The following is a 24257-nucleotide window of genomic DNA, read 5'->3' as shown; positions in this document are numbered from 1 at the left end:
TACTAGCTGCTCCAAAAAGCAGTCATTTAAGGCATCAAGAAATTTAATCTCTGAATCCGGTCCTGAGGTGACATGTACCCAATCAATATGGGGATAATTGAAATCTCCTATTATTACTGTGTTTTTTATTTTGATAGCCTCTCTAATCTCCCTTAACATTTCAGCATCACTATCACTGTCCTGGTTAGGTGGTTAATAATATATTCCTAATGCCATATTCATATTAGAGGAATGAATTGTTATCCATAATGATTCTCTGAAACATTTTGATTCCTTTAGGATTTTTACTTCATTTGATTCTATATTATCCTTCACATATAGTACCACTCCGCCACCCGCACGACCTGTTCTGTCTTTCCGGTATCATTTATATCCCGGTATGATAGTGTCCCTCTGATTGTCCTCATTCCACCATGTTTCTGTGATGCCTATTATGTCAACTTCCTCCTTTGATGAGAGGTACTCCAGTTCACCCATCTTATTAGACAGACTCCTAGCATTTGTGTAAAAGCACTTTAAAAAACTACCACTATTTATATGTCCGCCTTTCACAGACGCGTTGGATTTTTTAATATGCGATTGTTTCACATCTGATCTTGCCCATATATTATTTCCCATGTTCCCTATCTGACTAACTTCTAGGGAATCCCTATCTATGGAGCCTCATGTAAGAGAAGTCTCCGTCCAATCCAGGTGCTCCCCCGCACCAATCAGCTTTCCCCCACCTCTTAGTTTAAAAACTGCTCTACGATCTTTTTAATGTTTAATGCCAGCAATCTGGATCCACCTTGATTTAGGTGGAGCCCATCATTCCTGTATAGGCTCCCCCTACCCCAAAAGTGTCCCCAGTTCGTAATAAATCTAAACCCTTCCTCCCTACACCATCGTCTCATCCACGCATTGAGACTCTGAAGTTCTGCCTGTCTATCTGACTCTTATCAAATATTTGTGTGTAGTATTTTAGTGGTGCATGTCATTGTGAGTTGGGTTTGAGTCTAGTCTTTCAGGGCCACGCGTTTATCTCCATCAGGCCCACCAACAGTGTGGAGGAAGGAGGGGCAAAAGGGGAAGGTGCTCCTGGGCTCGCCATTTCAAAGGGGCCTGGAGTTCCAGCCGCCACCACTACCAAAGTAGCGGTGGTGGCAGCCGGAGCTTTGGGACCTTTGAAACTTCATTCATGCAGCTCTGAGGGAGCATGGGGGGTGGGGACAGGGCTGACTGTCTAAGACCTGCTTCTTCCACCTGTGGTTCTGCCCCTTCCAGTAGCGGGAAACTGGCCTGCCCTTTCCTCCCCTTTCCCCAGGCCTGTGGCAGCTGTCAGCACTGCTGATTTCCATTGAGCTCATTATAGTTACTCCTGTTGTGTACTAGTTTAGTGAGCTAAGAATCAATAATATATTTCCTGCCCTAAGGAGCTTACAATCTAATTGATGTAAAAAGGAATTTAAAAAAATTAAAAAAGAGAGGCCGTCTGTCACAGTTTGCAGCTTTTTAAGTAATTTGTTTCCTCTCTTGGACCTTCATTTTTTTTTTCCCACAAGAAAAGGCATGTACATACAGCGTTTGATTTAAAAACTCACACTGGGCTAAAAATTGCACCAGGTGTCAGTTTTCAAATATTTTATGTATATAAATACTAGGAAATTTACCCAGCGTTGCTTTATTTTGAAAATGAAAAAGAAATGGGCTGTTCTTCCCAAGACCTGTAGTGGTCCCATGGTCACACCGCAGTATAACTGTGCCCCAAGCTCACTGTCGCTGGTGGTCACTTTGCAGTATAGCTCTTCTCCTGTTGGCCCCTCCCTTTCCATGTTCTAAAAAACATTCCCGTTTCAGGCACTTCCCATTTTTCTGGCATGAATAAACCCAAACCTTGCTCAAAGTTAGGGTAAGAGGAAGTTGCCTATCAAATCTGGTGACCCTAATGGTTACCGTTCAGCAGAAGTTCTTAGCTAGAGGACTTGCAGACAGATGCACAAACTCTCTAAAATATATAGAGATAATTGTGGCTAAAATTTATTTGCTTCATTTTAGTTAACTGATTTCTTATCCTAGATGCATGTGGATGTTTGTAACTCCAGAAGTACTTGTTTCTATTTTTCTTAGAAAAAAGATGAAAATGCATTTGTATGTATTGCATGTATGTTTACAATTTTTAAATTGTAACTGGTCAGTTAATTGCCATGAAGAAGAGACAGTAAGGATCAGATTTTAAAGGAATTTAGGCATCTAATTATGTAGATTGGCACCTAGGGAGATTTTCTAACGCACCTGAATGGCTAACTGACAAAGTTCCCAGTGACTTAGATTGGAGCTGGACTGGTCTCTAATATGATTTTGCTATGCTTTGCCTTAAACAAAAATAATCAGGCTTCTACTTTGTGAAGCCATTGTTTTTGCAGTTTCCTTGGAAGGATGAATTCTTTCTACTAATATTCCTTGATGTCTCATGGTCTGGACTAATACAGGCTATCTTTCCCCACTACATCACAGTATGTGGGAATTTATATGCAGGCTGACTTGTCCTTCTAGTATCTGTACAATTTAATGTACTGTATATTAACTCCTTCTATTGCTTCCTGCTTTTTTCAAGGACTGTACAGCATCTCCAATGAGATACTGTATCATAAGGTATGTAACATTGTGTGGAAGCAGTTAAGCTGCTATATTTACTCCTGTTACATGTTCATTGCAACTCCCAGGCCTGGAATGTTTGGAATACCTATTTATTTTGCTTTACATAACTAGAAATATTTACCAGATAAGATTCTAACCTTCTCTTGCTCTGTTTTTCTGAATTCAAAGAGTCCTCCTTACTGCTTTATTCTCATTATCTGGAAATAATCAAGGGGATACAGTGTGTCCTGAATCAAGCATCAATGCCTGGATCCAGAAGCTTCTCTTCCTAAATTAACAAGGAGTTAGAAAAGAAACAAATGGAGCTCCGGTTTTCTAGGGTCTTTTTTTATTTTTCCCCCTCATCTGTTTAAAACATTCTCTGCCACTTTTTTTCTTTTCTTCTTCTGTTAAAATCCCACGAGCAAGTAGATCCTAAGCAATTTTTTCAGTATCTTCATTTACTTATTTGACCTGGAGGTAATCTCAAATAACAGACAGACTTTCCAGAGATGTTTTCTTTACCTGAGAAAGTAGATTCTTTCAGGTTCTAAATCCATTCCAGACACTGCTTGGGAAGAGCAAGTTGCAAGAATTACCCTTTTTTGTTTTTCAGGTATTGTTTTATGTGCCACATTACTGATACTTTCATTAGAAAACAAAAATATTGAAATGTTGTATGTAGATTCAGCTACTTTTCGGGAAATTCTTACGAGAATTCTCTTGTCACCAGAGAAGCTCTGAGTTATTGGGCAAGGCCCCTATGTGTACTCCCTTAGCACCTTCATCAGAGTCTGATTGATCACTGAGTTCTCCTACAATAACAGAGAAGTAGAGATACAGATTTTCTCCTTACTGGTTGGTAAAGCAGCATTGGCTGAAATGGTGGGATTTTGGCTTCAGCCTCCTTCCCTGGTACATCATTTTCTTTTTAATCAAGAAGTTGTTCTATGCTGGAGAAGAACTTAGAAAGCTCAACATTTGTTCAAAATCCAACAGAATGCACCAAAGTAACTGAGACTGTTAAGATCAAATATAAGATCATCGATTGCTATATAAGGTTGAAATTTGCTTGTGTCAGAAGCAGAGTTTATGAATGACTCATTGCCTCATTGCGGAGACAGAAAATTTTGATAGGAAATATTGTGGTATTGTCCTTACTGACTAGTTGGACATGACTGGCAGCAATGGGCAATGCTCTATTTATTTAATTCTATCTAGGTAGTTTTACGGAATTCATCATCTCAGTATTTGAGAATCTCATAGAGGCTGTATCTACACTAAGACAAAACTTCAACAGGGCCGTGCAAATGGCCATTTTGAAGATTACTAATGAGGCACTGAATTGAATATTCAGTGCCTCATTAGCATTAGGACGCTTCTAGCCATGGCACTTCAAAAGTGCCACTTTCGAACACCTGCGACTTGGCACAGCTATGCAGATCCCGCATATTTTGAAATCCCTTTATTTCCCTCAGCTGAGAGGAATAAGAGAATTTGGAAATGTGGAGGGTCCTTTTGAACAGGACCCCATGTAGCCGTGCCGAGCCGTGCACATTCAAAAGCAGAGCTTTCAAAGCCCCGTGGCCAGAAGTGTGCTAATGCTAATGAGGCACTGAATATTCAGTTCAGCCCCTCATTAGTAATCTTCAAAATGGCCATTAGTATAGCTATTTCGAAGATTTGTGCTAGTGTAGACATGGCCAGACTGTAATAAATTTACTTTCACACCACCTCTTAGAGAAAGGAAAGCTTTCCAACTCCAGTTTTATAGATGGAGGACTGAAGCACAGAGAGGCTTGCCCAAGGTCATGTACTTTGGCAGAGCTGGGAATTGAATCCAGGCTACTCAAGTCCCAGTTTAATCCTTTTGTTACCGGACCATCAATGTATTTGGAGAGCTTCTTGTGAACTTTTTAGCAGAAGTGGGCTAGGCTGTTTTTGCTTAGTGAGGTCTTCTGTTACATTGAGGGTTCTTCCACTGCATTTTACTTGTATTTGCTCTGCTGTCCACCTTATAGTGGATGAGAGCACAAGGGGTCAGGACAGTTGAATGTAAACAGTTGAGAAGAATTAAATACAAAAACTCAAGAGACTTTTGAGATATTTGCTCTGGATTACAGTTGGATCACCACTAGGTAAACTGTTCATAGTGAACCATTCATTCTAGCAATTTGAGTTTCTGTCTCTTATTTGGTGACAAGTATCAGAGGGGCAGTCGTGTTAGCCTGTGTCCACAAAAACAAGAAGAAGTTCTGTGGCATCTTATAGACGAACAGATTTATTGGAGCATAAGCTTTCGTCCTTGCTCACAAAAGCTTATGCTCGAATCTGTCAGTATATAAAGTGCCACAGGATTTCTTGTTGTTTTTGTCTCTTATTTCTAATTTTTATTAACAGGCTTTGATTTTGAAAAATTTATTTGTTGGAATTCTTATAAAAATGCTTTATGTAATGATATTTCAGCCTGCAGTATCAACTGTTCCCAAACTGTTTGTTACACCTATTACTGTGAGTGTTCACTCTTTGCATTGGTAATTGACCATCTTATTCCCATATTATTGCTTGGGCTTCCTGATTTGATTATTCACAAGCACACAAAAAGCTTTCCAAATGCCTGAATGCCCAGTTTGCTGTTATAAATACATGTGCAAACACATAGCAACATAAGTATGACTCTCTTTCGGCCAGTATTCATTTGCACAAAAGTTTAGTCATTTGTGTGGAAAAGAATTAAAAGTACATAAGATAATATAGAAATGAATTATAGGTGGTTACTGTTTTCTGGAACAAAATGGTTGGGAATATCTTTTTGCTGTACTCACCCAACCCGATTCTGCAGTGAGAGACTGCTGCTGTAGTTTTGTTAGTTACCATTCTAAACATCAACCTGTCCAACTTTAATGTACATCTTGATGTGATGGCAAATTCTCTGCTTCCAAAATGTGCAATTTTTCTGCACTCTTTTATACAGAAAATAGTGTTTTCTGTTTTATAGGTGTCTGACTGCATACTGGTGAGGTAACTCACTAATCAAAGAAGGCCTCTTTAGAATATGACTTCGTCTCTGTGCAGTGATCTGTTCTGAGAATTGTAGACAATAGTGAGCATGTCTTTCAAGGTTTGACATGCTTCTGCTATTATGATTTTGCCTGTTAGGGGAATCTCTCTCTTGTAAAGCTACTGGAAGCGAAATATGACTATAGGCAACAAAAAGAAAAGATACTCAGGCAAAACAGGACAGTTGGCAGTCTGATAACAATACATATGTTTGTGTATTATGCACCAGGATTTCCTTGCTCCGATGGCATTTTAATCGTGGTTGGAATCATTTATAGAATGGATGGAAAGCTGTTCAGGGTTAGTAAGCTGAAAGCTAAGGGTAAGATTGCCACCACATTTACTGTGGAACTTCAATATGCTGATGACAATTCAGCTTTTGCCCACTCTGAGAAAGATCTTCAAACCATCCTGAATATGTTTGCTGATGCTTACATGCCTTGGTCTCACGCTTATCATCAATAAGACCAAAGTGCTCTATTAACCCTCTCCATGTGAGGTACCACACACTCCATTTATCCATCTCCAAATCAATGGAGAACTACTGGAGAATGGCAACCATTTCTTCTGCCTTGGAAGTCAACTCTCATCCAAGGCAGATATTAATGCAGAAATCCAACACCACCTAAGCTGTGCCAGTGGACCCTTTGATCATTTAAGGCACAGGGTTTTTGAAGATCATGGCATTTGAACAGACACCATTATCAAGCCATTATTCTCCCAACATTGTTGTGTGGGTCTGAAACCTGGACAACCTACAGGCGTCACTTGAAAGTCCTTGAGAGGCATCACCAACACTGCCTCCACAATATCTTGAAGATCAAATGAGAAGACTGCTTCTTCCAGAACACTAATGTTGGTGCAGCTAAGACCACCAATATGAAGGCAATGATCATTTGTCAGCAACTCTGCTGGATTGGTCACTTTGACCGGATGCCAGGCTATTGCCTCTGTTCCTTGAATGATAATGAACAGACAGTAAAGGCAGCAAGCCATGGCAATGACTCCATGGAAGAAGGGCATGGGTTCACTGTGAGGAGCAGAATAGATGGAAGTATCCATTTCATGGAAAAGAGTCCTATAAGGGCTAAAATGTAGGGGAAAACAGTACTAGAGACATCCTCAAATGTAACATCTTCAGTGGTGTGACTCAGATTCCTCAATACTCAGTTATACTCTTGTAGGCCTGTTTACACACACATGCCAATTTCTAAGAGCCTATGGCTTTGCCCACTCTGATACAGCCATGATAATGTCCCAGATTGGCAGCAATTCATTCATGCAGCCAAGATAACTTCTCTGGACTTTTCTGAGTGGCCTGTGATCAGTCCACAGCTAGATGATGATGGTGGCCTTCTAATAGTCACCTAGCTGCCATGTGCTTGTCTGATTCACCTTATTTTGATAATTCCAGCCTTAAGCTACCAATAGAGACATGCAGAGGACAGCTTTTAGGAGTTTGCTACTTCAGGACAGGAGAGGGCTTTATTGCTTCTTAAATAGAAAGTCTTTTGGAATTAGTGCCTGTGTTCTGAAAGTGCTGCTTGGAGCCTATCTTATTCACTTTAGATTTTTATTTCTGACTTGTTAAACATATGATTATCATAATAGATCATCATGATAGATGCACACTAGTCTCACTGCTATTGAAGTCAATGGAAATTTTGCCACTGACTTCAGTGAAGGCAGGATCAAACTCTGTAAGTTGAGCAATGGTGTGTGTGGGTAAGAGAAGAACAGCAAACATAAGAGCATTGTTGTCTACTTTTGATATGTATTGAGTTCCAGATATAGAGCCATTTCTCATGGCACAGCCAGGCTTTCTGATTTTGCAATGTCTTCAATTCAGAGTAAACCTGGAGCATCAATGTACCCAATTCCTGTTCACTTGGAGAAATGTAGCATATGCAAGAGTGATGGATGGCCTTTCCCTGTTCTTACGAAGATTTTTTTTGCATGTTCTCTTTGATATGTGAGAAGACTTCAGAAGGTAGTAAGTCCAGCTTTAATTAAGATGTTCCCAAGTAGATTTTGTCATGTTTTTGGCTCGTCATTAATGACAGACTTTCTCCCTGTAGAAAAGCAAAAGAAAGGTGGAGAAAAAAGCAAACTGATTATTGCTTGTATATTTTCTTTAGCAATATGGGTTCTATCCATCTTAGAAACAATATATATGGGGTAAAAGATCTCACTCAGGCACAGATTAAGTTCCATGGAAAATATCAGCCCAAACATTTAAAATTTGGCAAAGCATAAGCAATTGAAAGGCGGGTCTTATAATGGACAGTGTAAAACATAGATGCCAGCCCTGCCAATAATAAATTGGGAGGGGGTGGTCTTGAAATATGACATCTCTCTTCCTTTGCTTGAATAGTTTTGAGCTTATACCACCTTTGACTGGGTTTTTCCTCACTCTTGTTTCTAAAATAATAACAAATAAAGCTCATTTTCTTATTTCTAGGTAGCATAATAATCTTGTAGATTTGCCAAATATATCATAACTAAGATTTCCTCTATTCTTTCGTTCTACAGTACTACATCATCTTGACATTAGCACAAAAGACAAGTGCAAAACCTTTTTAGACAAGCATCTCTGTAAAGTGCCATTTAAAAGCCTGGGAACTTGTTTCTGTCCATTATAAACTATAAAAGGAGCCAAGGAAATGCAGCACAAACCCTTGAAAGTTTCTCAAGGCATGTCTCTATAGAACGTGGAGCATATGTTTTTCTGGGACTGCACCAACATCCTAGTTGGATGGTGGGTAAATGTTTTGCGTAATACAAACATTCACGAAGGGGGCTGTTTGTTGCTATTTGCAGTATATGCATTAATGTAGGCTTTAAGCTAGATATCAGCCCAACTGATGCACCAATTGTTTTCATTCAGTATGTGGAGTTTGACATTGTTGTGAGTTCGTGAGCAGTAGAAATTCATGTAAAGTTTCAAAACAATCTAAATCCCATTTCAGATACCTGTGTTACTGGTTTAAGTTTGTGTAAATAGTGCAGGCGTCCATGCACTGCTGAGGCGAAAGATAGTTTCAAAGCAATGATGAGTCAAAATATTGCTTGGAAAGTCCGAAAATGAAAATCACTAAACTTTTAAAAACCCCATATCACTGCAAATCCTTGTGTGATTTACTCCAGGCTTGGAGAAAAAAACAGGATGATATGGGGATATGAAATTGGAGGTACAGTGAACTCTTTTTAAATGGCATTCAGTCTACAGAGATTCTCAAACAACTGGCACTAGGCACCATCCCAGGCCCTTGGTCTTCTCCTCCAGTGGTCTTTGTTGCTTACAGCTGCCTCCCCATTCCACTCCTCTCCTGCCCATTGGTCACCCAAGCTGCGTCTACACGTGCACGCTACTTCGAAGTAGCGGCACCAACTTCGAAATAGCGCCCGTCGCGTCTACACGCGTCGGGCGCTATTTCGAAGTTAACTTCGACGTTAGGCGGCGAGATGTCGAAGTCGCTAACCTCATGAGGAGATAGGAATAGCGCCCTACTTCGACGTTCAACGTCGAAGGAGGGACCGTGTAGACGATCCGCGTCCCGCAACGTCGAAATTGCTGGGTCCTCCATGGCGGCCATCAGCTGGGGGGTTGAGAGATGCTCTCTCTCCAGCCCCTGCGGGGCTCTATGGTCACCGTGGGCAGCAGCCCTTAGCCCAGGGCTTCTGGCTGCTTCTGCGGCAGCTGGGGATCTATGCTGCAGGCACAGGGTCTGCAACCAGTTGTCAGCTCTGTGTATCTTCTGTTGTTTAGTGCAACTGTGTCTGGGAGGGGCCCTTTAAGGGAGCGGCTTGCTGTTGAGTCCGCCCTGTGACCCTGTCTGCAGCTGTGCCTGGCATCCCTATTTCGATGTGTGCTCCTTTGACGTGTAGACGTTCCCTCGCTGCGCCTATTTCGATGTTGGGCTGAGCAACGTCGAAGTTGAACATCGACGTTGCCGGCCCTGGAGGACGTGTAGACGTTATTCATCGAAATAGACTATTTCGATGTTGGCTGCACGTGTAGACGTAGCCCCAGAGAGCAGAATCCAGCCACCACCCAAGGAGCGGCGTGTACCTGGCGGCCCCCCAGTGATAGGGCACCCCTGAGCTGGTGGCCCAGGACAAGACAGCCCCACCAAGGGGAAGTGCTGCATTAGCCAGGCAGGGCAGGCTTCTCCAGCTGGTGTGAGGCCCTGGAGAACCCCATGAGCACCCCTGAGCACGCGCCCATGCTGAAGCCAGAGGCGCCTGGAGAGCAGCACACTGACCTCATAGGAAGGGAAGCCCCACCCTTTGGGGCAGGCATGATGGGAACAGAAGTGGCATGGCGAGGACCGCCTGGGAGAAGTAGGTGCCGGGGAAGAAGAAGGGCAGACTGACAGTGCAGCTGGCAGTGGAAGGAGCTGCCACACCTGTCAAGCCATGAGTGGGAGGAGCTGCCACCCATGACAAGGTGGAAAAGAAGGAGCCGAGCGAGACCACTGAGCTGCAGCAGGAGCGGTACAAGAGCCCCCTGTAGGGAGGCATGGAACCATATCAGGGACTGGGGGAAGACACCTCTCCACCCTCTGGCACATTTGAATATCCGGCATCCTCCCGTTCCTGGGAGTGCCAGATATGAAAAAGTTGACTGAAGTTTCGTTTTAGTGAAGTTGAAAATCAGGTTTCTGAAAAAGAAAAAGAGCTCCAAGTTTTGGTTAATGCTATGAACAAATTTTGTGAGTTATAAACAAGTTAATAAAGAAGTGACTTGGTAAGATGTATCTAATTCTGATATCCTGACCAATCATTAATGTTAATGAACATTTAATTTCTTACTCTGGTCTCATGAGTAGAGATCATGCGCATCGCATACAAATATTCATCATACAAATATAGCTTATCAGTTGCTTGAGAAATTAATGATGCCCTTTTATATCCTTTAGAGGGTTATTATTGTAATTTTATGCATAATATTTGTCTTTGTCCACCAGTGTTTTTATTTCCTAATATCATGTCTTTATGAACCCTTTTTATTTATTAAATATATCTATAATACTTCAAAATTTTAAATTATTTTTATTTTTTGAGTCTCACAAAGTTGCAAGCAAAATTCCACTTTATCACCACATTACATAGTTCATAAATCCCTCCAGTGATTTTATATATTCAGTTGATGTATTACAAACCGTTTCTATGTGTATTTTCATACTTATACTTGATCTATGAGGAAGCATATTGAGGAATTAATGCATATTGAGGAATTAAAGCGAAAATATGAAAACAAAAATTAATTGATTTATTTTGAACTAACAATTCTTGAAAATACTACTTTGAGTGTTTTATTTTCAATACCTGAAGGCCTATCAATTATCATTTATTATGATATACTTTAACAATGAACTGTGCATATTTTTGACATCTTTACTACTCTGTCTATTCATTCTTCCTTGAACAAACTGGTTGCTTTGTCTCAGTTTCCCCATCTAAATGTTTCAAAAGGTGAAGTATATATCTGGCACGAAAAGTCCTGTCCCTCTCATAGCAGTGTGAATTTGGAGTAACTCCACTGAAGTCATTGGCTTATACCAATATAAGAAAAAAGATTTTAGCCCATTTCCTTTAACATTGCCACCATTCTGGATTGAAAGCTATCCTTCATCTTCTGAATCTCCTGTGTGAACAGGTCAGTTTCCCACAAGCCATGCAACATTGAGCGACTCAGCTCCACGTCTTCTGAAACCCTACAGAGTCTTCATCTATTTTGCTTTGAGTTTTAGAACTTCCTTCTCTGAGGCTTTCTCAAGCCCCAACTTGCCTGTATAGCTCCACATCATCAACAGTCTCGTTCCTAATCTCGTAAGAAATACTCTGTTGTCTCTCTTACTGTATCCACTTCATTTTCTGTCTTCATCTGCTCCATTTTGTTTTTCAGTTAAGTCCTGTGATTGTATTACTCAATGTTGCAAACCACTAGGATTAGACTTACGTATAGCATATATTCTGTGGGACAAAGTTGTAATATACCGCTCTCTGTTGTAACCAACACATGGTGTCACAGCTTCCTCAGAGTTGAGCACGGCAGCACTGAGTTGAACGAAGGCACGCTGGCTGCCTGCTGAGAATGTATTGTGTAAGTCCATGGTGTCCAACCAGTTCTGAAGCAGTAGCCACTAACAAACTAGCTACATTATCTTGAAAATGTATTTATTGTTCAAGCCAACTAGCCACACTTAACTGTCCAAATAACCACATGTGGCTAGTGGTCAGCATGTTGGACTTGATGGATGTAAGTAGTCTGGAGAAGAAACTGTCCATAGTGCTGTTTGCATGCCACCTATCTGCAGGAAGATGCAATACAGAATGCTCTTAGCTGGGTCTGCACCAAGTTTCAGAATTCATCCCAAACAGCTTTGTCCAAGTGCTGCTTAAAGATTCTACAGCTTCCTCTTTGACGTGTGTAAGGTCCTCACTAGATCGGCAACACAGTGCCTGACATGTGGATTATTCATCTGTTAAATAAATCCGACATCAGGAACTGGAATACATATACACCTATTGAGGAACACTCTGACCTCCCTGGAAGTTCAGTAATGGATTTAAAAGTAGCCATTCTTTTAGAAAATTATTTTAGCACAAGATTAGAGAGAGAGACATTTGAATTGGACTTCATTTGCAAATTTGCCACATTTAATTTAGGCCTTAACAAAGATCTCAACTGTCTTATGCATTACATGGGAAGTTTCCCCATCTTTGATAATCTCAGGATTAGGGCACATCCTACATAATTTACTATATAAGCTTTGGATTCAGAGTGTCTACTCCAATGATCTGAAGAAGTAGTCTTATCCACAAACGCTCATGATCTAATAAATGTGTTAGTCTTTAAAGTGCTACAGGACAGCTTGTTATTTGTGAAGCTACAGACTAACATAGCTATCTGTCTGAGACTATTCAACATGCTTTGTGTGTGTGTGTGTGTGTGTGAGAGAGAGAGAGAGAGAGGCTTTTGGCTAAAGAATCTGCTCTGAGGAATTTAAAAACAACCGTGATAGTGATAAAATAGTGATTTAGTGGGAGAAATGGAGTTTAAGCAATAAACTGTTGTGGCAGACCAAAATAGTCTAAGAAATTATCAAATATAAATATAATCATCTTTTATCTAACATATACACTAGAGGCTGGGATCATATACAGGTTGGATCTCTCTAATCTGGAATTTTTTGTCCGGCAACATCTCTAATCCAGTATGATTTTAGTTAGCTGGATGACTACATACCATGGGTGTGGCCATGTGTTCCATAGTCCCATAAAGTTTATTTATAGCCACAAGTCCTGGCTCTCAGTGTTCTATGCTGTTATTTAGCTCTAATTAACCCCTACATTTCTTCTAAGAGCCCAGCAAGCAGTAGAAGTGTTGGTAACACTGCTAGACAATATTGACCTCCCACGCGCTGGAAAATTCTCTTGTTCGACGCTGGTCAGATCCCAAGGGTGCTGGACTAGAGAAGTTCAACCTGTAGTAACATGTTGCACAGACACCAAAATACATTTTTTGCATCTGACAATGAGCAAGCTCAAACCGTTAAACATTGACAGTTTGCATTTTACTGGGTAATATTATGTGCTTCAAAAAAATGTCTGTTCTGCCTGCAGGCATGGAACTCGTTGTGCTGGAGAAGTGGCAGCCATTGCAAACAACTCACACTGCACAGTAGGAATCGCCTTTAATGCCAAGATTGGAGGTATGTGAAAAATTATTAACCTAAGTACAATTCCTACAAAGTGACACGGGAACCTTTTTCAACAAGAAGTAGAAGTTTGTTTGCTTAACAAAGCTAGCTGTGCTGACAAGTAAATGCTTCTGAAATGGATATAGTTAAGTACAGTTACTAGAAAGCCTTTTGTAAGATACTTTAGAGATGCTCTCTAGTATTTGAATTAAGATGCAAAATCTTGTGAAAATAGAGAACCACCAGTGCTCTCACAAACTTACTCTGTGACCTCAGGCAAGTCACTTGCTGTCTCTACGACTCAGTTTCACAGCCTGTTACTGGGATTATAATTACCTACCTCATGTGCAATTTGTGAAGATTGGGGTTTTTTTTAGTGCTTGGAAAGCACTTTGAGATCCTCTGATGAAAGGGCTGTGTTAAAATGTTTAAGTCCTCCATTAAGAAACCCGGTTTGATACTGTATAAACACTTAGATTTGTGATTTAGAGTACCATATCAGTTATATTCAAAAAGAGGTAGTGTTCTCTAGTGGATAAATCACTGGCCAAGGGCTCTGGAGGTTTGGTACTTATTCTCAGCTCTGCCATTGACCTGGTGTGGAACAAGTTACTTGACCTCCCTAAGCCTCAATTGCTGTATCCGTAAAATGGAGATAATATTGATCTCCTGTGTAAGGTGCTTTCAGATCTACTAATGAAAAATGCTCGAAAAGAGGTATTATGATTTTTACTTCTTAAAAATGCATTATTCTGTCTATCAAGAAATAATTTGCCAATCTAATGTGTTGTGCCACCATCATCCCTCCTGTTTATTCCTCAAAAAGGTCCATTATTCATAATTGTTCATATTTTAAATGCACACAGTCAACCACTGAGGTTCAAAGTGCAATCAAAAATAATCAAAGGTATGATTACTATCACTAATATGGATGTGCAAGAATACCTTTTAAATGGATTCAGGAGGGGCAAGGACAATATTGTTGACATCTACTGTGATCCAAGAAATACACCTTTGAATGTATAGCAGGAACGGAAAGCCCCCCCATATTTTTGGTAAAAGATGTTGAGTTCACCAGGCCACTCTCCCAAACAAAAGAGTTTATCAGCCCACCTCTCCCTGGTGACTCTTCTGCATGGGCTAGAATATAATTATCCCCTACTACCTAGCTTTTGTTCCATCATAGGGAACGTACATGGCAAATTGCTGCTAACTCTTAGTTCCTCGCTGATCAGGAGGGGGATTGGTGTTCTGGAAGATTTCTTTTACTATTATAACTCAGGGACAGGGAAGATCCTGGAGTCTTTCCCTTCTTCAGAGAAATAATCATCTCCATCCAGAGAGAGAAGGAAATGAATTTGTTTGGGTCTGGATTGTTTGACTGATGAAATGTGAGAAATGAGTAAGTGCAAGGGAAAAAGAAAATTGTCCCAAGGATATATTGGAGTTATGGTTTAGTGGGTTGTGGAGAGAAATTGTACAAAGGACACACAAGATTAACTGTGTGTGAAGGAAAAGGGACAAACATAGTGGAAGTTAGTGATAGAGGTTGCACCAGAATAAAGTGATTATTTCTTAAAATATATGGTGGGTGAACAGGGTTTGAGCCAGCTCTTAGTTTGTTTGTTTGGACGGTTGATTGGTTGGTTTGGGAGATGGCCATTTTTGAGGTTGGCCTGAGGATGAGTGGGTAGATGGAATTTAGTATATGTAAATACAAAGAATAACAAAATAAGGAAATCTTTGGACTTCTGAAATCTTCACCAGTATACTAGTATATCTCCAACAGTGTTACAGAAATTTTCTATGTTAAGAAACAACTAAAATGAATTGTATCAAATACTGTTCCTTAAGCTAAGGGGAAAATGTCCTCAATGGATGTGTTTCCCACTCCATGAGGCGAAAGAGAAACTGAGTTAACGTCCTCTCCTAATTAGAGGAAAATCACAGCTGCATGCCCCTATGTACACAAATTTCAAGGAAATTGGAATTGATCAGCTGTATTGAATAAAGTAACTCCTCGGCACACTGGTCTGGATATTCAAGACACACATTTAAATATGTGCACAATCCTCTGCATTTCTGACATCGGTGTACAAATCAAGAATGCACATGATCATATGGGAACTCCAAATCACTTAAGTACTTACCTAACTTAAAGCATGCATGTGTCAGTGCTTTCTTTGACTGTGGTCATACTTACTGAGAAAGCACTTTCTTCCTTCCTAACCATGGCATGTGACCAGAGAATGCCCAGACATACGTGATTTTATTTCAGTTATTTATTCCATTCACTTGATCACAGTCTAAATAAGTTCTATAGGATTTTTAAACAGTGTTTGCTTCATTGTTTTAAACAGTGTTTGCTTCATTAAGGCTACGTCTACACGTGCACGCGACATCGAAATAGCTTATTTCGAAATAGCTTATTTCGAAATGTAACGACATCGAAATAGGCTATTTTGATGAATAACGTCTACACGTCCTCCAGGGCTGGTGCTGTCGACATTCAACGTTGACGTTGGGCAGCACCACATCGAAGTAGGCGCTGCAGGGGAACGTCTACACACCAAAGTAGCACACATCGAAATAAGGGTACCAGGAATAGCTGCAGACAGGGTCACAGGGCGGACTAGCACTTCCAGGGCAACAGCTAGCCGCTCCCTTAAAGGGCCCCTCACAGGCACACTCAACCTGCACAGCACACAGTTTGCAGAGCCATAGGCACGCATACCTCGGGCGATGCAGTCATGGACCCCCAGCAGCAGCAGCAGCCAGAGGTCCACCCACCCGCCCCTGTAGGAGCAGTGCTTGCCCTGTTTGATGCCATGCAGGAGGCAGCTGATCACATCCTAGCCACAGAGGAGGAGCTGCCCGCAGGGGAGGAGGAAGCAACCCCAAACCCTGCAGCCCCCCGCCCCGCCCCACTGCACACGCCGCCGGCTGTGGAGCTACCCCACGAGCACCGACTGGTGGGAGCGGCTGGTGCTCAGAGAGTGGGACGACGACCGCTGGCTCCAGAACTTTCAGATGAACCAGCAGACATTTCTAGAGCTATGCCAGTGGCTCACCCCCGCACTGAGGCACCAGGACACCTCCATGCGGCGTGCCCTCAGTGTGGAGAAACGGGTTGGCATCGCTGTCTGGAAGCTGGCCACTCCAGACAGCTACCGATCCATGGGCCAGCAGTTTGGCGTCGGCAAGGCCACCGTCGGGGCTGTCCTCATGGAGGTAAGAGGACCCACGGGGAAAGGGGGAGGCAGCCCTGGGAAGGGAGGGGAGCCCTGGCAGGGGAGAGGAGGGGAGCCCTGGCAGGGGAGGGCCACACACACCCTGCACACTCCTCATTGGTGGTTTCCCATGTGCTTCCCCTGCAGGTCGTCCGCGCCATCAACGCCCTGCTCCTCCACAGGCTCGTGTGGCTTGGGGACCCGGATGCTGCCATCATGGGGTTTGCCACCCTGGGCTTCCCCAATTGCTTCGGGGCTCTGGATGGGACCCACATCCCCATCCATGCCCCGGAGCACAGTGGAGGACGCTACTTAAACAGGAAGGGCTACCACTCAGTGGTCCTCCAGGCCTTGGTGGACAGCCGGGGCCTCTTCCTGGACATATATGTGGGCTGGCCTGGCAGCACCCACGACGCCCGGGTATTCCAGAATTCGGGCCTGTGCCGCTGGATGGAGGCGGGGACCTACATCCCCCAGCGGGAGATCCCTGTGGGGGACACCACCATGCCCCTCTGCATCATCGCAGACACGGCATACCCCCTCCAGCCCTGGCTCATGCACCCTTACACGGGCCACCTGTCAGCCAGCCAGGAGCGCTTCAACATGCACCTGAACCACGCGCGCCAGGTGGCGGAGTGCACATTTGGCCGCCTCAAAGGGCGCTGGAGGTGTCTCCTCACCCACCTTGATGCAGGCCCCACCAACATCCCCCAGATTGTGGGCCCGTGCAGCACCCTCTACAACCTCGTCGAGAGCAAGGGGGAGGCATTCTTTCAGGGCTGGGCTGTGGAGGCTGACATGGCCGATGTGCAGACACCCGCTGCCCCCAGTTGCCAGGTGGACCCCAAAGGGACCCGGGTCTGGGAGGCCCTGCGGGCCCAGTTCGACGAGGTCGCGGGGTGAATGCTGGCAGGCCCCCCACTGCACCCCCCCCATCCTCCACAACACTCCCTGCCCCTATGCCCACACCACAGAGCACCCAAGAGCACACCCCCACACACACACTTTTCTTGTAAATAAAAACAGACATGTTGTTCATCAAACCAGAATACGTTGAACTCTTATTATTATCATACTATTTACAGCCAAAATAAATATTATATATATATGTATTATATGATGAAAGGAAAAAAAAGGGGAAGACAAGGAAGGGGAGAACTATTTACATGGGGGGGCAGGTATCATCATGACATAACGGGTCTAATACAAACTATTTACAAAAGACAAGTGAAGGGGATATGTACAAAGAGGGGGGCCACGTCCTGGGCGGTGCGATGGCTGGTGGAGCAGCAGGTGGAGCAGTGGGTGGAGCAGGCAGGGCGGGCGGAGAGGCGGCCGGTGCGGCATGGGGAGCCAGGTAGTCTGCGATGTGCTCGAACGTGCGCATAAAGGCCCCCCATGCCTCCTGGTGCCAGGCCAGCGCCCGCTCCTGCAGTTCAAGGTGCCGCTCCTCCACCCCCAGGCGCTGCTCTGAGGATCACCAGCAGCTGGGGGTCTGTTGCCGTCCGGGAGTGCTGGCTCCGCCGTCGTCCCCCCCTGGGGCTGGTCGGTGCTCCGCCAAGGGGCTGGCCAGGACTGATGGCCCCAGTGGGCTCTCCAGGACCACTGACACCTCGCCGGCGCTCTCTGGTCCCTCCAATGGTGCAGCTGTGGAACACAGGGGAGAAGAAGAGTGGAGACAGCTGTTAGTGTGGGCCCCAAGCCGTGGCCCTTGTCCCCCCACCCATCTGCTGCTGGTTCCCCATCCCCGTCCCCGGGAGATGCTGCTGCTGATGATGGGTGTCCCACCCCCTCCCCCCGGGGGACCCTAGGTTCCGCTCCCCCCATCCCCAGGGATGGGGCATGGCACTGTCGTGCTGTGGGGGGCAGGGGCTGATGCACTCTTCTGAGGGACATGCCGCTGCTGTCCTTGGGGCCATGGTCATCTGGGCATGTGGAGGGCCCTGGTCATGTCTGTTACCCCCATCCCTCAACCTCAACCCTGATGGTCCGGTCCCACGGTCGGGGGACACCCGGTGGGCGGATGCCCTGCTGGAGCTCCGGGACGGGATGTCGATCCGGAGCCCCCCATCGCTGGAGGAGGATCCCCCCTCCTCCTCCCCCTCCAGTGCCCCAGGGGTGGGCTCCTGGGGGGGGGCCCTGGGGTGCGGGGCTTACCTCCAGGGCGGACTCCGCCTCCGGGGCTTGCTGGGGCTCGTCGGCCGATGTATCAAGAGTGGCCAGAGGGAAGGAGGTGTGCCGGGGGGCCAGGATTTCCCTGAGCTCCCTGTAAAAGGGGCAAGTGACGGGGGCGGCCCCAGACCGGCCGGCCGCATCCCAGGCCCGGGCGTAACCCTGCTGCAGCTCCTTCACCTTACTCCTGACATGGTCAGGAGTGTGGGCAGGGTGACCCCGGGCGGCCAGGCCCTTGGCCAGCCAAGTGAACACATCCGCGTTCCACCTCTTGCTCCCCATTACCTGGAGCACCTCCTCCTCACTCCAGAGCCCCAGCAGGTCCCAAAGCTCGGCCTCCGTCCAGGAGGGGCCCCGCTGCCTTTTGCCAGGCTGGCTGCTGGGATGGGAGCCCTGACTCCCCTTGGGGGGGATGCCCTGGGGGCGCTTGGGGGGCTGGCGGGCGGCCATCGCAGCGGGGGGGGGTGTCTGTGGCTGCAGGGGGCGTGCAGGCTGGCCGCGTGGCTGGGCTGCCGCCTGCACGCGCTCTCAGCTTCCTGCACAGGAAGGCAGGGGGCGGGGACCTTTAAGGGGCCGTGTAGCCGTGGCGGGCACTATTTCGAAGTTGGTGCAGCTACTTCGAAGTAGCCAGCACATGTAGACGCGGCTTAAGATATGTTTCAGTCCTTGTAATAGAGTGTAGAAATAACCATTGATGTATCTGTTAGTGAACAGACATGTGCAGGCATACTGTTCAGAAACAATTCAGCACTTTGTTATTATTAAGCACCATCAGTGTGTTCAGTGCTGCAGGACGGCCCCAATGGAATCAGCCATACTAGTTAAACTACAGGCTCTTTTAAAGACAATTTCAGACTGATTCAAGCTAATGTGATTCAAACACGGTTTTGTTGGCCATTGAGCAGGGTGGGGTTAACCACATCAAAACTAAATGTAATAACTTGGCTCTGGACTCAAAACCAAACTCGCCCTCTGTGCAACTCCACTGACAAATGAAGGCACAGCTGCATGCAGCATGTTTACAGCATGTTTGGGGGGATGTCATGAGTATGTTTCTTAAACACTGTTTGGTTGAAAAATGGTTAGGTCCCATCTTCCCTAGCCAGGCAGACTGTGTTACATTTGAAATCATATTAAACTGAATTAGTGTACAGTTAACCATTTTATTCCCTGTTGTGACAGACCACAGCCGGGGGGCTATAGGATCCTGCAAGAGGGCTGGTATAGTGGCTGGTGGGCGAATGCCTTTTTGTTTCCCAATTAAGTCAGACAGCTGGGGGCCTCATTAACTAGTAGCCACAGTCAGCAGTTATTGGCTAGCTGAGGCCCTGCACTCCCTATAAAAGGTTCCCCCTAGCTGGTTGCAGGGGAAGGGTTTGGAAGGTGCATGCAAGAGCAAGAGCAAGAGCAAGAGCAAGAGCAAGAGCAAGAGCAAGAGCAAGAGCAAGAGCAAGAGCAAGATGGGGAAGTGGCGGGTGAAGTGGCCCAGGGGTAGGTTGCTACATTGGGGCAGGGAAGAAGGCCCTGCCAGCAGCCACCTGACCTGGTAGGGACCTTGGGCTGGAGTCCAGGATAGAGGGTGGGTCTGGACTCCCCCCACCCTTCCCCAGAGGGGTACTACATTGGAACAGGTGTGGGCCTGCAAGGGGACTGGCCCTGTCCTCCCCGGTTGGGACTTGCCTGTGATGAGGATGGGTCGCTAAGCAGAGACTTCTGCCTCGGGAAAGTACTGATCAGATATGGGGTTCTCTGTGAGTCCCTGAGGCACACCAAAGAAACTGCCAGGAAGCACAGGAACCCACAGGGGTTGACAAGGGACTTTGTCACACTGTAGATGTTCATTCAAAGATCCTCTTTTGGCTATTAAAGCAGGGAGAGGGGGTGTACTTTACACCCTCCTCAGAAATGCACCTGTTGAACTGGCATTCTGTCTGGGGTACCTGGCATTGGCCTCTGTCAGAAGACAGGATACTAGGCTAGGTGCATCTTAGGTCTGATCCAGTATGGCCGTTCTTTGAATTTGGCCCATTATTTCTGGGACTAGGAAGTGCAGAGAGAAAAGAAAGAGAAGTGGAAGAAATATTTTTTTCATCAGCATTTCATCAGCTTCTGTCAGCAGAAGAATCATGATTAATGATGTGTGTGGTATATCCACCAGTAATGCTCACCCGTTTTCAGGGTGAGCAAACTTTTTATGTTGGGCACCATTTTTCATCCTGGCAATTAGCAGGGCCCCTCAGCCTGTCTAATGTAATACAAACGGATAGAAATTTCAGTTGTGGTCATGTAAAGAAACAAAAACCCTTTTGGCATGTGCAAGAAAAGAAGTCTGTAGAATGTAAATACTTTATTAACTGGTATATAAATATGAACACACAGGCATAGAAACAGTAACACATATCATCATTTTTAATTAGATGGATGAGCCTGAGACCCAGCAGCCAATCCTACTGTGCCCTCTTATGAAACTTCACTCCGCCCTACAAAGGCGCACCCCATTTTGTGTGTCCCCCTTCTAGGTTCTTTTGCCTTCTTCCTCTCTTTTCTGTTCACACCAAAAACAGTGGTGATAAAACAGATCAGGGAAGATCTGATTCTCCTCTCAGAACACTGCAAATCGGGAGCAGATCTGCTGGCGCCGCGGGACCTGTACTGACAGGAAAGAGGGTGCATGAAATCATAATTTGGACCTTAGTCCATTTGCTGGTTGGGAGATAATTCTTGTGAAGAAATCTTGCAACGTGCCCCCTGTTCTGACTCCTCTCAGTTATAGCTGAACCTCCCCTAGCGGAGCCAAAGGAATGTGAGTATTTGAATGTTTGCCAGTGGCTTTCTACAGCATGCGTACATCGCCGGTTACCACCTACAGGGGTTTGAGTTCTCTCTGTTTGCTGTGAGATAGACGTGCTAGCTTGTTGTTGTTTCTGCCTTATTGTAGCAGTTGCAGAGCATCTGTGGGGATTTGGGTGCTTAGTTATTTGGCTGGGCTCGAATCCCACTGGGAAAGCAGTTATAGTAAATTATGGCAGAACAGCTGTAGAGCGTCTTCAACTGACAAGGGATTTGTTCAGCTGTTCCTTTAAGCTTAAGTGAGGCGCTGATTAAAAACAAATAGTGGAAAGGAAAACTTGCTTTCTGTTAATTTTCACATGCTTCTTCATGATTTGTTAGAAGTTTGTGCTTATTAAAATTCCACTGACGTTTTGACATTTATGGCAAATATTTGGAAAAGTTTAAAGAATTCTGAAGCTTTCGTGGATAGTCTGGAAACATAATCTGCTAATTGCCTTCTGGGTGGCTTTAGTGCTATCACCATAAGGGAAAAAATTGGATTTTCTGTGATGGGGCAAAATTAACAGCTAACGTAATTGTTAAAAAAACAAACAAACACTCATTTAAATAGCAAATGATATGTCCATTGATAAAAGTAGTATTTGATGTCTGCTAATTGTTGGTCAAAGGAGAGTAGCGCATATTTCACAGCATTGAGCAGTCTGCTTTTGTATTTTGCCACTGTGATGTTAGTTAACATTAAACATGATGTAAATTTTTTAAGATGCCAGGAACAGAACTTGGTTTCACTATTCACTGTAGTGAGTGTTAACATTAGTGAAGCATGTTGCATAGTTAGATTAACACAAATGAAATTCTTTCCCTATTTTTTTCCTGCTTTCTTTAAATATAGTACATCTTTTGTTGTTTTAGATTGGAGCCAAATAAACTGATATACTTGAAAGAATGAGGACACACCTTATACCCCTCATTAACTTTTTAAGATTTTTGGCGGAGGAAAAATAAAACCTGAGCTTACCAAACGTGTTTAAATAGCTTTTCTATAAAGTAAAGTTCATAGTGAGATCACTGTTTGGATAAGTTCTTCATCTGATAGAATGTGGGCACAGTTTTGTGTGAACTTAGAAATATGATCACTTCTCAGTTTCGAGTCAATTAGAATGAGGAAAAAATAGATCCTCTGTCAACAAACCAATTTATGTACTTTGGAAAGCAAAGCCTTGGAATCTAATTCAATGCCAACTCGTTTACAAAGTACCATGTTCTTATAATTAAATTTTTTAAATTTTATTTATAAATAGTAGTATTATTATTATTAAGTGGGGAAAGACTGTAAATATGTTAATAGTGGGAGTGAACATCACTTATACAGTTGCATGCTAATTATTATTTAAAAATGAAAATCTTTGATTAGATGTCACATTGGCGTGAAGGCTATCCTTTCATTGCTTCTACTTATTAATGTGTGAGAGTTTTGAACTGGCATCAAGTAGTTGTTCCCTCAAGATTAACTGAGGCTGAGAGGTTTTGGTGGTCTTGTAAAAGAGTATTTCTTCAAAATTCCAAATAGTCCCATTTAACAGCCTCTAGCCTTTATTATCACACTGTTCCAAACATACCATGTTATCATGGGCATATCCACTTTGCAAATGCAGTCATACAAGTTTGTCAAATACTACTGTTTACTGAGGATTGAATCTTGAGATCTCTTATTTATGCATAACTGTCACTGACATTAATGGGAGTTCTGCATACACAATGGCATTTCAGAATTGGGTCTTATGCACTTTCCATAATTTTTAAAATGAGAAGTATGAAGGTACTGAGAATGGCGTATGTTTTTTTAAGTTTTTCCCAAAGTGAAAGTTTTCCTTTCAAATTCAAATGTTGCATATTGGATAAAGGAATTTGAGCACGGGTGTTTCCTAAAACTTGAGAGAAACCAACATTACAATTCTAGTGTCGTAATCAATAAGAACATAAGAAATGTAATTCGCAAAGACTAGCTCTTGGTGTTTTTCCTCATAGTAGTTTTTCAAACATGAGTCATTAGTCTGATTCTTACACTCGCTGCCTCTCTTGTTTTTAAGGTGTGAGGATGCTGGATGGTGATGTTACAGACATGGTGGAAGCAAAATCTCTCAGCCTGAATCCACAGCATATACACATCTACAGTGCCAGCTGGGGTCCTGATGATGATGGCAAAACTGTGGATGGACCCGCTTCTCTAGCACGTCAGGCCTTTGAGAATGGCATCAGAACGGTGGGTTCCCTTACACACTGTATCAGGGATTCGATGCATGTGAGCGCACATACACAAGCTAGGGAATGCTTTTATGGCCCCAGGAGTGGGAGCCAGCTGAGGTGTGGAGCCCTGCCAGCAGTTCTAGCTTCAGGGACCTGGCCAGGGACAAGAGAAGCCACACAGCCCTGGGACTGGGAGTCCCACCAACAGCTCCAACCCTGGGGACCGGGCCAAGGATGAGGGAACTCCCACAGCCCTGGGACTGGGAGTCTCACCAGCAGCTCCAGCCCCTGGGGACCCAGCCGGGGCCAGGGGAACCCTGGCAGCTCAGCGGCTGGGAGCTGGCTGGGCATGGAGTACCTTAAGTTTATATTTAAATAAAAAATTATTACATATGAGCAAATAACAGCAAATCACACCCCTCCTGCTCCC

The 24257-nt window shown here is 44.3% G+C and overlaps 1 protein-coding gene across 5 annotated transcripts in view; it reads left to right on the top strand.

Annotated features, from left to right (window-relative positions):
* The window catches only part of PCSK5 (proprotein convertase subtilisin/kexin type 5), a 361111-nt gene that overhangs the window by 130143 nt on the left and 206711 nt on the right, over positions 1-24257 (top strand). For all 5 annotated transcript variants that reach the window (XM_074994754.1, XM_074994752.1, XM_074994753.1 and 2 more), the window contains exons 6-7: positions 13309-13397; positions 23671-23843. In XM_074994754.1, coding sequence (XP_074850855.1) covers positions 13309-13397; positions 23671-23843 — 262 coding nt within the window. The remainder of the gene's footprint in view (positions 1-13308; positions 13398-23670; positions 23844-24257) is intronic.

The sequence above is a fragment of the Carettochelys insculpta genome, chromosome 5 (assembly GCF_033958435.1).
Source record: "Carettochelys insculpta isolate YL-2023 chromosome 5, ASM3395843v1, whole genome shotgun sequence".
In the NCBI taxonomy this organism is placed as follows: domain Eukaryota; kingdom Metazoa; phylum Chordata; order Testudines; family Carettochelyidae; genus Carettochelys; species Carettochelys insculpta.
This window is presented reverse-complemented; position numbering and strand designations above follow the sequence as displayed.